This window comes from Drosophila virilis, chromosome 5, assembly GCF_030788295.1.
Source record: "Drosophila virilis strain 15010-1051.87 chromosome 5, Dvir_AGI_RSII-ME, whole genome shotgun sequence".
In the NCBI taxonomy this organism is placed as follows: domain Eukaryota; kingdom Metazoa; phylum Arthropoda; class Insecta; order Diptera; family Drosophilidae; genus Drosophila; species Drosophila virilis.
Window position 1 is genome coordinate 23,264,285 of NC_091547.1, and position 13,286 is coordinate 23,277,570.

Genomic DNA, 13,286 nt, shown 5'->3' on the forward strand with positions numbered 1-13,286 from the left:
TTTTGAAAAGGAACCGGAACTTAAAAGCTCGATAGCAAGCCTAATGCATCCCTGGACTACTAATATTGATATATGGATACATTGATTCAACAGCATGTGCTGGGCAGGTAAATCTAAATTTAATACCGTTTTCTTTTTATTGTGTTGACAGCTGCGACTGTTAAATCAAGTCTGTCTTGTATTTAACGTCAAGTCAAAATATTAACATTCACTGTAGGAGAAATTGTTTGGAAGCGAGCACCAGCAAAAATGGGAAAAAAGAAGAATTTACATGCGGCAAGTCGAGCTCTAATTTACTCATATTATATTTATACATATTTTGTTTTGTTTTTTTTTTTAGCAAATTTATGGCAAAGCTTATAAGCCAGCACCTGTTAAGAAAATGTTGGGTAAGATTTTTAACACATTTCGCGGTAGCCAAAAAAAAAATGCAAATGCTACCAAAATATTGTTTTTGATTTTGAAAACTTATGAAATTTATTTCAATAGCCAATGCCCAAGCAGCTGCTCCTCAGCGTCCGGGAGCAGCAGATTCGACAGCAGCAGTTCCAATAGCAGAAGGAGCACCACCGCCACCTGCTCGCCCTGCACCACGACAGCGGGTAAGTTGGACTTCTCTTTGCCTTTAATTGATTCTTGACATGATCTTTGCATTTTTCTATCTCTTAGGGACGTCCGCGCAAGAATCCTTTGGCGCCCGATGCCGCCATGAAACGAGAGGACAGTGTGAACAATACGAATGCCATAGTCAAGGTGCTGCTGCGTTCGCTGAAGGATCACAATAAGCCCATGGCTACTGTCAATAATGGATTTGCGCGTGGCCTTAAGCCGGATACAATTGTTGCCGGCTTTCGTCATGAGGGTCAACTAATGTTTGCCGTTAAGTTCAAAAACCGCAAGTTACCTGAGCTAATTAGTTCGATGGAATTGAAGCTGCGAGCACCCAGCTTGTTGATTCAATACTACGTTACGAATTTGCAATATCCACACAATGAATGATAAAACATAGTTGATCTTACTTTAATTTATACAAATTCAGCATTTACAATTATATATTATAATATAGTTGCAGAGATTACCTGGACTGCAAGCCCTAAAGATATTGTCGGTGCTTTATTTTCAATTTATTATTGTACATTCATATATTTATAAAAGAAACATCTTTTGAGGTGAGTCTCCTTCAAAAGTTCTTTATTTTTAACGAAACCATCTGATGAAAATTTTGGTTCATTTCGGGCTTCAGTTCCGCCGCTCTGTCTGTTAGGGCAAATGTAAATCTTTTGGGCAACTGCATCATACAATATCAGCCACAGTCGCATTAAGGTTACCATCACGCTCTGGTTCGCATATAAATTCAACTGGTTGCCGGGCCAATATATTCTGCGGCGTTCGCGAGATAGCGCCTGGTGGCAGGGTGGCAAGGAGGGGCCGACTACTACAGCAGCCACAATGCAGCAGATAAATTTTCATGTTGTCACACCTGCGCCTCGCATGCACACATAAATATATCTTCGAATCGAGCCGCCAAAAGGTGGCATTTGCAACAATTTCAGGCGAAATAAGATATCAAGGGAGAGGCACTCGATTCAGTTCGCACCCTGCCAAAAGAGGTGTAAAAAATTGAAAGCGAAATATTATTAAAATGCCGCATTGTCGGACGTCTTTCAGTGGCGGTTGCAGTGGCCGCTGTGCTGTGCCTGCTTCTTGGAAGTGGAATCTCTCTCTCCCTCTCTCTCTCTCTCTCTCTCTCTCTCTCTCTGGCTCCCAGGCGCGCTGCTTGTCTCTGTCGCGCGATGCGTCTTTATTTATGGGGTATATTTGATTTTCGAAATTCGTCCCTGGGATCCGTGTCTCGTGCTGCTATCGCCATGGCATTGACATTTTGACTGCGCCTCCGCTGGGCAGGCGTTTGTTGCATGAAGGCGAGCTCGCTGCATACATATTTGCTTATTTATGTTGCAAAGTCAACACTCTGTACACAAAGTACACAAACTGTGGCTGTTTATTGGTTTCGTCAATGCGGAAAGGGAGCTGTGCAGCATGCGGGTTAAAATTTTTGGCTTTGCCATGCAACAGGTTCGATATAAGCCCAGTATCAAGATAAATGTGCAAAGCTGCACGAAATAATTCAGCGAATGATAAAAGGCTTCAAGATAGGGATTAACACGCATGTGATTTTAAGATTAACACGAAAAACAGTAAGTGCTGCAAATACCGACCTACATTATGAAAATCACTCATACGCAGAGTTGCATAATTTTTAATTATCTTAATACATTCCACAATACGTTTAACAATTCACAATTTAATTTGCGACTCTTGGAAAAAGTATTATTATAATGTCAAGAAATGGGTGACACATAGAATCGATAAAGTTTCATTCTTAAAGAAATCTTAACTCAGCAGCAGCCTTAATTCTACAAGGGTATTAAACACTCGACTCGCTGATTATTGTTAAATACTTATTCAGTCAACTTTTAAATATAAGCAATTTTGCTGTCTCTTCGCACTTGCTTCTTATCGACAGCAATTCTTTGATATACACAATTTATTATCATAATTTTTTAATCATTCTGCTCAAGTGGCCCACTCATTGTCAGCTCCGTATGGACATGAACTTCGCGTACCATTGTTCAGTGCAAATTAAAAATTGTTCACATCGTCTCGGCAGTTTATTATATGGCGCTGTGGTCTGTGGTCTGGCTCCGAATCGAGAACCGTGTCCGGTTCTTTTAACTGCCCAATCATAATTCACCGACCCGCCAGGCGACTCTTCCATGAAGCGAAAGGATAATCGTGAAATGCGGGCGCGACCTCCCAAAAAAAAAAAAAAAAAAAAAAATGAGAAACAGTATGCCCCTGCGTCTGGGGGTAATAATTTAAAAAATTGCTCTATTATTTATTTGAGCATATGTCAATGAAATTTATTTATTTATTCACAGCAGCAACAATAAACAAAATGCCTGTGAAGTCAGCGTGCTGTTAATGAGCAGCCTGATGGGTGGATGCATGCGGCAGAGGCTGTTGTGCAGAGGGGGGGGGGGGGGGGGGGGGCAGCCGCTGTTGACGTTAATTGACCGCAACCATTTTTTTTGTTGCAGCGTGCAGTAAATTTTAATGAAATTGCTGCCGTGCACTGCGAAATGTTGCTGTTGTTGTTGCTGTTGTTGCTGGGGCGTGGCCAGCGCATTGCTGCATCTGCATCTGGATCTGCATCAGCTCAAAGTGCTGATGACACGCCTGTCAGCGACACTTTGCGCCGCTTGTTGCATAAAAACATTTACAAAATAAAATAAAAATGTATATGTATATAAAAATACAACTTAAAACAAAACATAAAATCATGTAAATTGCCGAGGCTTAATTTTCGATGCACTGACAGGGGATAAAGCTGGCTATGTTGGCGAGTCTGTTTAACGTTTTGCTTTCTGGCCATTTTTGATGTAGCTGCATTTATAAATTAATTAAAAATAAATTACTTTATGTTGCCTGTCACATTTCATTAAACTTAGCAAGCGGCAAAATTTTCCAAGTAACTTCGTTGCATTTTTAATGTGGCACAAGTTTGGGACAAAGTTTCTATGGCGAATACATGAAAAATGTTCTTGTACACTAAAAATAAGTAAATAAAATATGTAATTTAATACACTTAAGCTAATTCTAGAATTAGATAAATAATATTTATAAAAATCTGGAAATTCAAGTCCCACGATTTCTTTTGTAGAATCATTTTGTTTTTTTTTCCTCATAAATCGTACAAATTTTAAACAAAATGCGTATGAAAATAGGTCTTTTGATTTTTTCTAAGTGTACATAGTACCGAATCTAATTGGAAATTTGGGCGCCTATTGTGCAGAAGCCGAAATCGAATAATGCATCATAAATAGCTCTTTAATTGTCTAACTTGGCAACTAATTCTAACTAATCGCCGGCTTTTGGGTCTGACCCGAAAATTAGTTCATGTGTAGAATTGAAAAGAATTTAATTAAGCACGCCAGAGCGAGTGAATGGTTTCTGGCCTAAAACTAACAAGCTGAGTTAGTTAGACTGACAGAGAGATTTGGCAAATGCCGCTGGCATAATTCCGAATTTAATTTGAGAGAGACTTGCTGCTGCTGACCTGACCCCAAAGGTTGCCGAGCAAACAGAACTTATTAAACCAAAGCACTGGCTATAAGGGGATGAGGGCCGGGCGACTGTAGGGCGTGTCCGGTTTGGTTAAGTGGCAAAATAACAGAGGCTCTCGAAGTTCGGAATTGAGCCCAAACTGGGTAAGGAAATTACAGGCACACACTTGGCTCGAGTGCTGCAGTCGGCTCGCAACAAAACCGCAAATTAGTTGGTTGCCTCGACGGACCACAGATGGCAAAACAACAAAAACAACAAGAAGAACAGAGACGGTCACAGCAAGAACAACAAACAGAATGAGAGCTGCCAGTTGCCAGTTACCAGTTGCCCCCAATGTCAAGCACATCCACATCCACATCCACAACAAACCCAAAACCAAAGCGAGAGACAAAATAAATAAGAAAATATTGTTCGAGCTGCCGTCGCCGGAGGCGTCTTTCCAGGAAACCCAACAAGAGGCACAGCCACAGCAGCAGCAGCAGCGGCAGCTTCACCCCCATGACTGGCTTCCTTGGCTTCCTCAGCCTCTGTTGCAGCCTCTTATCAGCTCCCGCTGCTTGTGTCCCACTTCAAAAAAAAAGTTGACGCGCGCATCGCTCCAAATCGACGTCAACGTTGTCATCGGCGTCCGCTGTTGCTTGTATCGACTCCAACTCCATCTCCATCTCCATCTCCATCTGCATCTGCATCTCCTCCATATGTACTTGTGTGTGCACTTAGATGCCAGCGCCAGATAAGCTTGCCCCAGCCAAGTGGCCACGACTCCTCCGGCTGCTTCTCGTGCGCATCACGCGTTCGCTTTTGTTCATAAATTATAATTTTATGATCACGAACATCTTCGTGGAATATGTTGGCCGTTGCCTTTGCCGTTGCCGTTGCCGTTGCCTTGGCTCCATTGTCGCCATCGTTGTCGCTTCCAAAGACGCGTTAAATATTAAAGTGTCTGCGCGAGCGACTGAAAATTGGCTTCGCCCGGGCATTGGCTTGGAGCAGTGTCATCGTTTGTGTTTGCCATTTGTGTTTACACTAATTGAAGAACTCGACGTGGACACTCACATCGATTTCGTCACAGCCATGGACACAATTCCCAGCACCATCTCAATGCCAAGCGGCTTCCGTGGCCAGTGGCGCAGACGCAGACGCAGACGCAGACACAGCCGAGTTCCAGTTCTCTTCTGTCTCTGGTTTTAATCGTAAAAATTCTTTATTGCCTCCGGTTGGGGCAAACCTCTATCCTAGGCTGAAATTAGTTTGTTTAAGTTTGCCGACTGAGCTGCAATAGCAAATGATGAGTCGTCTGGTGTCTTTATTGAAACTCGTAAATCAATTAAGTCACCAGACAGCTGAACTTCAAATATTGCATTATTTATGCCTTTTTATTAGCATACTCCAAACGCTTCACTCCCACTTTTAACACTCGCAATTAACGACAAAGATTTTCAAATTCAGATTCAAACTCAAAGTGTGCCGCGCCAGACCCAAATTGTGTGCCCAACAGCCGTTAAGCAGTGTGATCAAACTATAATGTTTTGCCTATGGCAACTTTTTCATTTAGGCCTTTATCTCTATATTAACTCGGAAGCTGATGCTGATCTGGAGTATATATACTTTATGGGGTCGGAAATGTCTCCTTTCTGCACAATCAAACCACTCTCTTCAATTGTATAATAAGAGTTTCTCTCTTGAGAGATTGAGAGAGGGAGAGTCTTAATTATATGGCAACTAGCTAAATTGGCGAACGGTCACACTGTTACGGGCTACAAACGAAACCATTTTCCGCGCTCGAATTTTGTTAAAATATTCTTTTAATGTGATTCTTTAATGTGATTTAAAGGTGTTAGTGTGTGCTATAACAGCCACAAGTGCTGCTAATTGTGTTTTGTGTTCTTAAACATTTTATCAGTGCGCGTGCCATTCGTTGCTTTGGCGGAGCGCTAGCGCTCATCTGTGCAAAAAAAGAGAACATCAAATGCGTAAGAAAAGAAAACGAAAAGAAAACAGTTGCACAACTGTTGTCCGATCCTGTGTGCATTGCTCTTGAAAAAAGCGTTGCCTATTTTTCGTTGTTGTTGCCTCTGCGAGTGCTTATTTCACACTTCGGCATGCTACGCTTGTCCCTCTAACGCGATGTATGCATATATATTTACATATATGTATGCATGTAAATGCGCGTACGTGACAAAATGAAAAATCATTATGGCGCGCTTGTCAACTGCTGCAGCAAAAGAGAGCGAGAGTGGGAGAGATCCTGCCTGTTGGAATGCATAGTGTTGGAGAGAAGCAAAGAGGAAAAAGGAATGCAGGCAAAAATTAAGCGCCCATATTGTTGTTGCCGGGTGAGTGCGATTTCTTAGTATTTTTTTAATACGCAAACACATACGGAAAAGACGCATCTTATTGGAAACAATCGAATAAGAAATGTTATGTTGACTTTTGTGACGAAAACTAGAGACTTGATCGATTTACTTTTTAAACACATACAATCTTAGCTTGTCAGAGCTGGAGATGCCAGCTCTTCTATAGTTCTTCTAAGGATTTGTATATACCCTACAAAAAAATGCATCCCAAATTTTATTTCTGTAGCTCTTAAGAACTCCAATATGTGTTTTACCATTGTATGCTTTCTGCAGCTTGTCTGCAAGCTAAGCTTTACTTTAAGTCAATGCATAATAAGTGAAAATTATTTTAAATTTATTTTGCGCTTTATTAAGTTTCGACAATTTGTTTTATGTTCAGCCTTTTACATTGCACTATTTTCATTATGGAACAACAAGAACGGCAGCAAAATATTAACACATTTCGCTTCGTTTATGCAGCTTAATTTGAATTTGCAGCGCTAATGAACTTTAGCATGCAATAAAATGAAATTTAATACAACTGCGTGTCTTCATAGCCGGCCCTAGTGAGTTCTCTTCGTGGTCGTGATCCTAATTAGTTCCTTCCGCATAATTGTGCAGGCAACAAGCAATTTTAATATTAAGCTGCAGCAGCTAAATGAATTTATTGTACTGCCCAACCTCCGGTGGGATTTTCTTAGCCCCTTTATGCCACTTGCAGAGTTGAAAATGAACGAATTGATGTCATTTAACATGTATAAGATTTTTGCAAAATCAATTGCAATCCATTAGTTACTCAATTAAAATGTTGGCTAACTCTTCAAACTTTTCTCACTCGCAGTGTCATAAATCTCCATTTGCAAGCAACAACAAAATGTTTGGGGACACAGCGTGCATCATCATCATCGGCATCATCATCATCATCATCATCATCGAGTTGCAGTCGGTTGCTGGTTTAATTCCCTGGAAATCCAAGTTGAAAGTTGAAGGCAAATTAGCAACAGCGTCAACATTGCGCCAGCGTGAAAATTAGAATTAAAAGTTGTTAAAAGTTAAAAGTTAGAATCAAAAGTTGCCAAGCAGCTAAACAAGAATAAGAACAAAGTTTTGGCCTCAGCAACAGAATTAGCCAAAAATGGAATTACTGTTACTAGTGTGTGTGAGTGTGTGTGTCAATGTGTGAAAAGGGCAATGCAAAACTGTGTACCACAAAGTGCATTCCTCCTAAATATCTGCTGACAATTTTAAGGAGATTTTCTTTCAAATATGCATTAAAAATTCTAATAATAATAAGTAGCACAGCAATTAGAACCCTTCAGTTCCAGAGATTCTTCTAGTTACCAAAAGTAAAATTTATGGTTTCAAACCAACATCAACATTTTCGCTATTCGGTGTTTAATATCTTATAGCCTCTGTCCACTGAACACATTTCTTACACATTTCTAAAAATTTTACATTTTTGGAAAATGTGCGTTTCGCCATAAAACAACACATTTCACACAACTTTCAAAAAAGACACATTTTTCAAAAATGTGTAAATTCGGCCCGAACATTTCGTGTATTTTGCGATGGTTAGTCGAGAGTCTTATCGATGTTGTAACATTTTTAGCTTATGTGAAATATATTGCCTGCACGTTCCCACATAAGAAACAACATATTTCACATTAGCAAAAAATGTTGATATTCGCTCCAAGTAATTCTTGTTTTTTGGCGATGATTTATCGAATTTCTTATTGATGGAAGCAGCTGATGTAGTATAAATGTCGCAAAGGGTCCATTAAATGGAGCCTTTGGAAGGAAGCCTTTGTGTCGCTATGGTAAATCAAATCCAACCGACGAACTGTTTATTTAGAGAAGCCGTACTTTTGCCATTCATATCTTACCGAAAAACAGACACTTGCTAAATATAAGGTATGTTGAGCAAAGTGAAAACAGGCTATTAGACTAATTAATTAATTGTTAATGACACTTCCAACTTCTCGCAAATTTTAATTTTGGAGCGTTTTGATATATAACCAAAATACAATTACACTAAGTTTGCATTGTGCTCAATTTAATGAACTATTGTAAATAATTTTCCTATAAGCCCGCATTTCACACCTGAGGCACACTTCAAATGGGCACCACAATGCAATTTATAAGCACCTCTCGAGCAGTCCTTCAATGGACCAACCCCCAATCTCATGCAGTTTCTTGTGGTTCAGGTGAAGCACACTTTAGCTGCCCGAAAGCTGCCCTCTTGAACTGCATTTGCGAGTACGAAATTGTTAAGTAAATCAGCAAACAGTACAGAAGTGTGCGTGCGTGTGTGTGTGTGTGTGTGTTGACTGTTTTTTGGTGTTTTTTATTTGCGGGCATTTCTTGTATTTTATTACAACGCTTTATGAGAGCGCCAAGCAAAAATCTGTTGGAAGCGCAGCGCAGTGAAATTAATTAAAAACGCCCACATTTCAGCGATAAATCAGTGGCGGATGCGGCGGCGGCGGCGACGGCAGCGGCGGCGGCAGCGGCGATGGCGGCCAGCGACAACGAAGACCGAGGGCAAGATTAAACGACAGCAGCAGGCGATGGCACACACACAAACACACATGCTACACACTCAACAGCACACACACACACACAAATTAAACACTAACGCATACATTTGCTGAACTCGTGCGGTGCCATAAGTCGCCCCCTGTTGCCACGCCCCGACCGTGAGGGGCCGTGTTTGCTTAAGAGCCACTAATAATCCATTGTTGGCTTTTGTCCTTGCCGCTGTTGTTGCAGCTGCTGTCGCCGTTGAACCGCAGCAATCGAACGCAGTGCAACCAAAAGAAATTGCATGTTTAACAAGCAGCTTTAACAGCGTCCCAAAAACAAAAACAACAACAACAATAAAAACAACAACAACATCTAGACCATAACAGCCACATTGTGAAGAACTTTTGAAAAACAAAAGTTGTTATGCTCGTTCGCAAAGTGAAAAGAGCATATTTATATTGGTTTTGTTCGGCTCGCTGTACGTTTGTGCTTAAAATATTCTAGAATTTTCTTATTTTAGGAAAATTAACTTCTGAAAAAAAGTATGAATTCTTATAATTTCTTTTATTTTTCGAAAATGCAGACTATTTCTTACTAGTTTCGGGTGGTTTCCTATATAAAACTTATCTTAAGATGAATACAAATTTTGCGAAAGCTGAGACCTCATCTAAAGAACTTTCCTAAAAAAATATTCCCAAGCCGAAAAAGCAGGTTATATTTTTTTAGATATTGTGAGCGAGTGTTTCGCAGTCGTTTGCACCCGACTGACATATTCTTACTTGATTATTTACCCTTGCAGAGGGTATTATAATAATGTCTTGAAATGTGTAACGCATAAAGGGAGATATCCCCAACCCATTAAGTATATACTCTTGATCAGAATAGCCATGCCCATCTGTCCGTCTGTTTCTTTGCAATCGTGATGAAAATTTGCATCAATCTTTTGGTTGCACGCAGTACATGAGTCGGAACCGACTGGATCGGACCACTATATCGTATAGCTGCCATAGCATCGATTGATCGAAGATGAAGTTCTTGTATGAAGAACTTTTTTGTTTTTCAAGATATATTGACCACACTTGGATTAACTATTTTCCCTTTGCTTCTTGGATGCGACCAAAGCTTATGAGTTATATAAAAAGTGTCAGTCAGCAAGGGTATTAAATCTTTGGCGTACCGAAGATAGCCCATATTTCTTGTTTTTTTCTTTTTGCCAGTCGCAAGCTGCTTTTATGTGTGTTCCACACGGTTTCCGAATGCCGCAGTCTCGTGCTCTTTCATAGTCCCTTTGCTTCGAGCTTTTCGAGTGCATAAAATTTCAGATTTATTTATGTTTGAGTTTTGCTGTGGCCTCTTCCGTTCGCCCGAGCCGCCGTCCCCTTTTTCTGTGGTCTCCTTGCATATAAAATGTGTTTTAAATTAAAAATTTACTTGCAAAAAAAAAGTTCAATTTTTATTTTAGTTTTATTTTTTTTTCGAAAACAAAATTTATGCAGATACTCTTAATGCTGACAGCAACAGAGAGTCGGCAGTCGGCCGGACAGTTTCAGAGTTTCCCCCAGTTCTGGGCAGCCTTCGTTTTGGGCGCCAAGTGGCAATTTAGCCAGTCGGCCAGTTCTTCAATACTTCTCGTTGCGAGTGTATCATAAATATTGTGCCGGCTTGTCTCTCTCTCTCTCTCTCTCTCTGAAATTGTCGACATTTTTATGACCGATGTTCAGAGTGGGGCGAGTTGAACATTTTAAATGCCAAAAAGCAGCTTTAACGCTGTCCGAAGCATCGGAAATCTGAATGCAAATGACATTACAATTGGCTGAGAGCTCCAGCGAATCATTTCGACTGCTGATAAAATCGTAAATAAAAGATTGTTATTGCACAAAATAATTCGACTTATTGCATTTCAAGTTGAAAGTTGCATGGTACATATAATATTTAAGCAGCTCACATTTTCAATCCCTTAGTTGGCCATTTAATGATTTAAACACATTTCTATACTCGTTCGCAACGACTCCTTCCACGTGGCAAGCGCGGATTGCAGCATTGTTAGTTGTTCTTTTCCACTTACTTATAGATTATTCTATCATAACTCTACAAAGCTCCACATTACTTTTATACATTGGCTTTCTACGAGGCACTCGAGCTCCAATGAATATTGTACGCTTAGCAGCAATTTACAGACAGACACACACACACACACCCGCTACTTGACTGTGATTATGCAATGAAAATGAAACGACCTTTTGATATACGATCGATATGCATTTTAAATGTTGTGTTAAATGGCGTATTTAGCTTGTTCGCGGCTAAAATTATGGGACAACTCCATTTGAAGCGGCACAGGAGGTCGACGCGGCAACTGCAACCGCTCGGCGACGATAAATATCCAAGTGTAAATGGATACGAGCGCCAACAAACCGGCAAGAGCCAAAGCAGCCAAGCAATGAACTAATAAAGGACAGTCATGACAACAACGCCGATGCCGACGCCGACGCCGACGCTTTATTAGCTACACCCTGTTGTAGTTGTTGTTGGCCAAGACATTATGTCCGTAAGCGCGCGCCCGCTGCAAATGCGTTGCCATAAATTTCAAGCTTTAGAGCGACGCGGAGGCAAGTCCAACAATGTCTATGAAGACGTCGGCGGCGCCGCTAATGAAGATCAACGATTGGCGCACGACGACAACAGCGACGGCGACGGCGACGCTTGCCGAGATTCCAGACAATACTGCGCGGCGCGTTTCACCTTTCCGGTCCGTTGTGGGTGGCCGCATTTCTATGCGTTGCGCGCAAATAATTCATAAATTTCATTCAATTTTTATTAAACGCACAAGATATACGAGCCGCACGGGGAGTTGCACGTTGGGGCACGTTCCGGAAATCCGCTCATTACGCAAGGCTTGTAATTAATCTGTAAAAGAAAAAAAAATCACAAAAATAAGGAAGAGCTTCTGAAAAAACTCTTGAACCCGAGTTTGTGTCGGGTCTTGCGCACCTGTTACACGTTTTGGATTCGGGACGCGCAACCGTTGCGAAAGGGTTCCTCGATTTGTGTGTAAATATTTGCAAATGACTTTGAAATTAAGCCGACTGCTTTTATTTATGGCAGGGGCTCTCCCACTGCTGCAGCAGCCCTGCCAGCTTACGCCTTACTCGTGGACATCGGATACAGGGTCGCACATTGGTTCGAGACGGCAGTAAGTAATTGAAAATGTTGACAAACGGTTCTGAAATTGTTAATTGTTAAAATATATCAAAAAGGTATAGCGGACCTACATTCTTTGATAAATCCTTATCCTTTTTCATGCAAGATTTCGGAATGCCCAAGCTTTTTGCATTCCTTTCTTTTAGAATACATTTCGAAAAAATAATAATTTTAAAGCATCCCAAACATTTATTTTTGTTTCAATTGTTTTAGCTTTTTTCTTGCTGCACAATAACAAGTTAAATAAACAAATACACAAATTGAACAATATTGGTTTGAGCCGGCTACCTTTCGTTTGCTAGTCCGATGCACAGACACCTAAGCTATATGATGACCCAAAAGGAAGCTTCTTTTAAACATTCGGCTTCCTAGCTCTTTCGACTTGGGCTATGCGTTGATTACACCTCAAACCCTTTTACATATATAGACATTTTGTGTTTAATTAACTTTTATATTCATAAAAGAAGCTCTGTGTTAGACACCAATGTGCTCCAGCTAAGGAGAACTCTAAGATAGAAAAGCCGACTGTAGCGCCGCAGATTGAATGGTCAGGCCAAGGAATAAAAATATACATAAATTATAATAATTCTGTTTTATTTTTTATGCCGGCGTGTTTCGCATGTCAGCTCATGGCATGGCAGTGGAGAAGCAGATCAGGCTGCCATTCCTCATCATTCCCAGAGCTGGTGCTCGGCCAGCAGCAGCAGGAGCAGCAGCAGCTGCGTTTTTGCCTGTTCGCCTACTCCTTCATTTGCTGTAAGCTTGGCGGGCGACACTTGACTGACGCCTCGCTGGCGCCATCTAGCGGCTGCCGACTGCGCGTGCATAACTTGCGTTTCATTATAATGAGATTATCCTTTTTGCTTGTAACTGTAACTGTGTGTTATTGTGTAAGGATTTGTTCGTATGTGTGTGTGTCTGGCACATTTTCATTCCCAGCCGGGCTCTGAACTACAACAGCTGTTTGTGTTTTCTTATTTAAATTATTTCTTCCTTTTGACGTGTTGTTATTTTATTATTTTCGACTCTCGTCTTATGCCATGTTTCGCCATTAGCTGTTGGGATTTGGGTTTGTCCTTATTTAACTTGTGCAAATAG

The 13,286-nt window shown here is 40.8% G+C and overlaps 1 protein-coding gene across 1 annotated transcript; it reads left to right on the forward strand.

The window, feature by feature from the left end:
- Positions 1 to 79: 79 nt before the first annotated feature.
- HP1Lcsd (Heterochromatin Protein 1L chromoshadow domain) lies at positions 80 to 1,121 on the forward strand. The gene is made up of 5 exons (XM_002049013.4): positions 80 to 107; positions 218 to 276; positions 341 to 389; positions 490 to 602; positions 670 to 1,121. The coding sequence occupies exons 1-5, from the start codon at positions 95 to 97 to the stop codon at positions 997 to 999; spliced, it is 564 nt and encodes a 187-aa protein (XP_002049049.2). The 5' UTR covers positions 80 to 94; the 3' UTR covers positions 1,000 to 1,121.
- Positions 1,122 to 13,286: the final 12,165 nt, after the last annotated feature.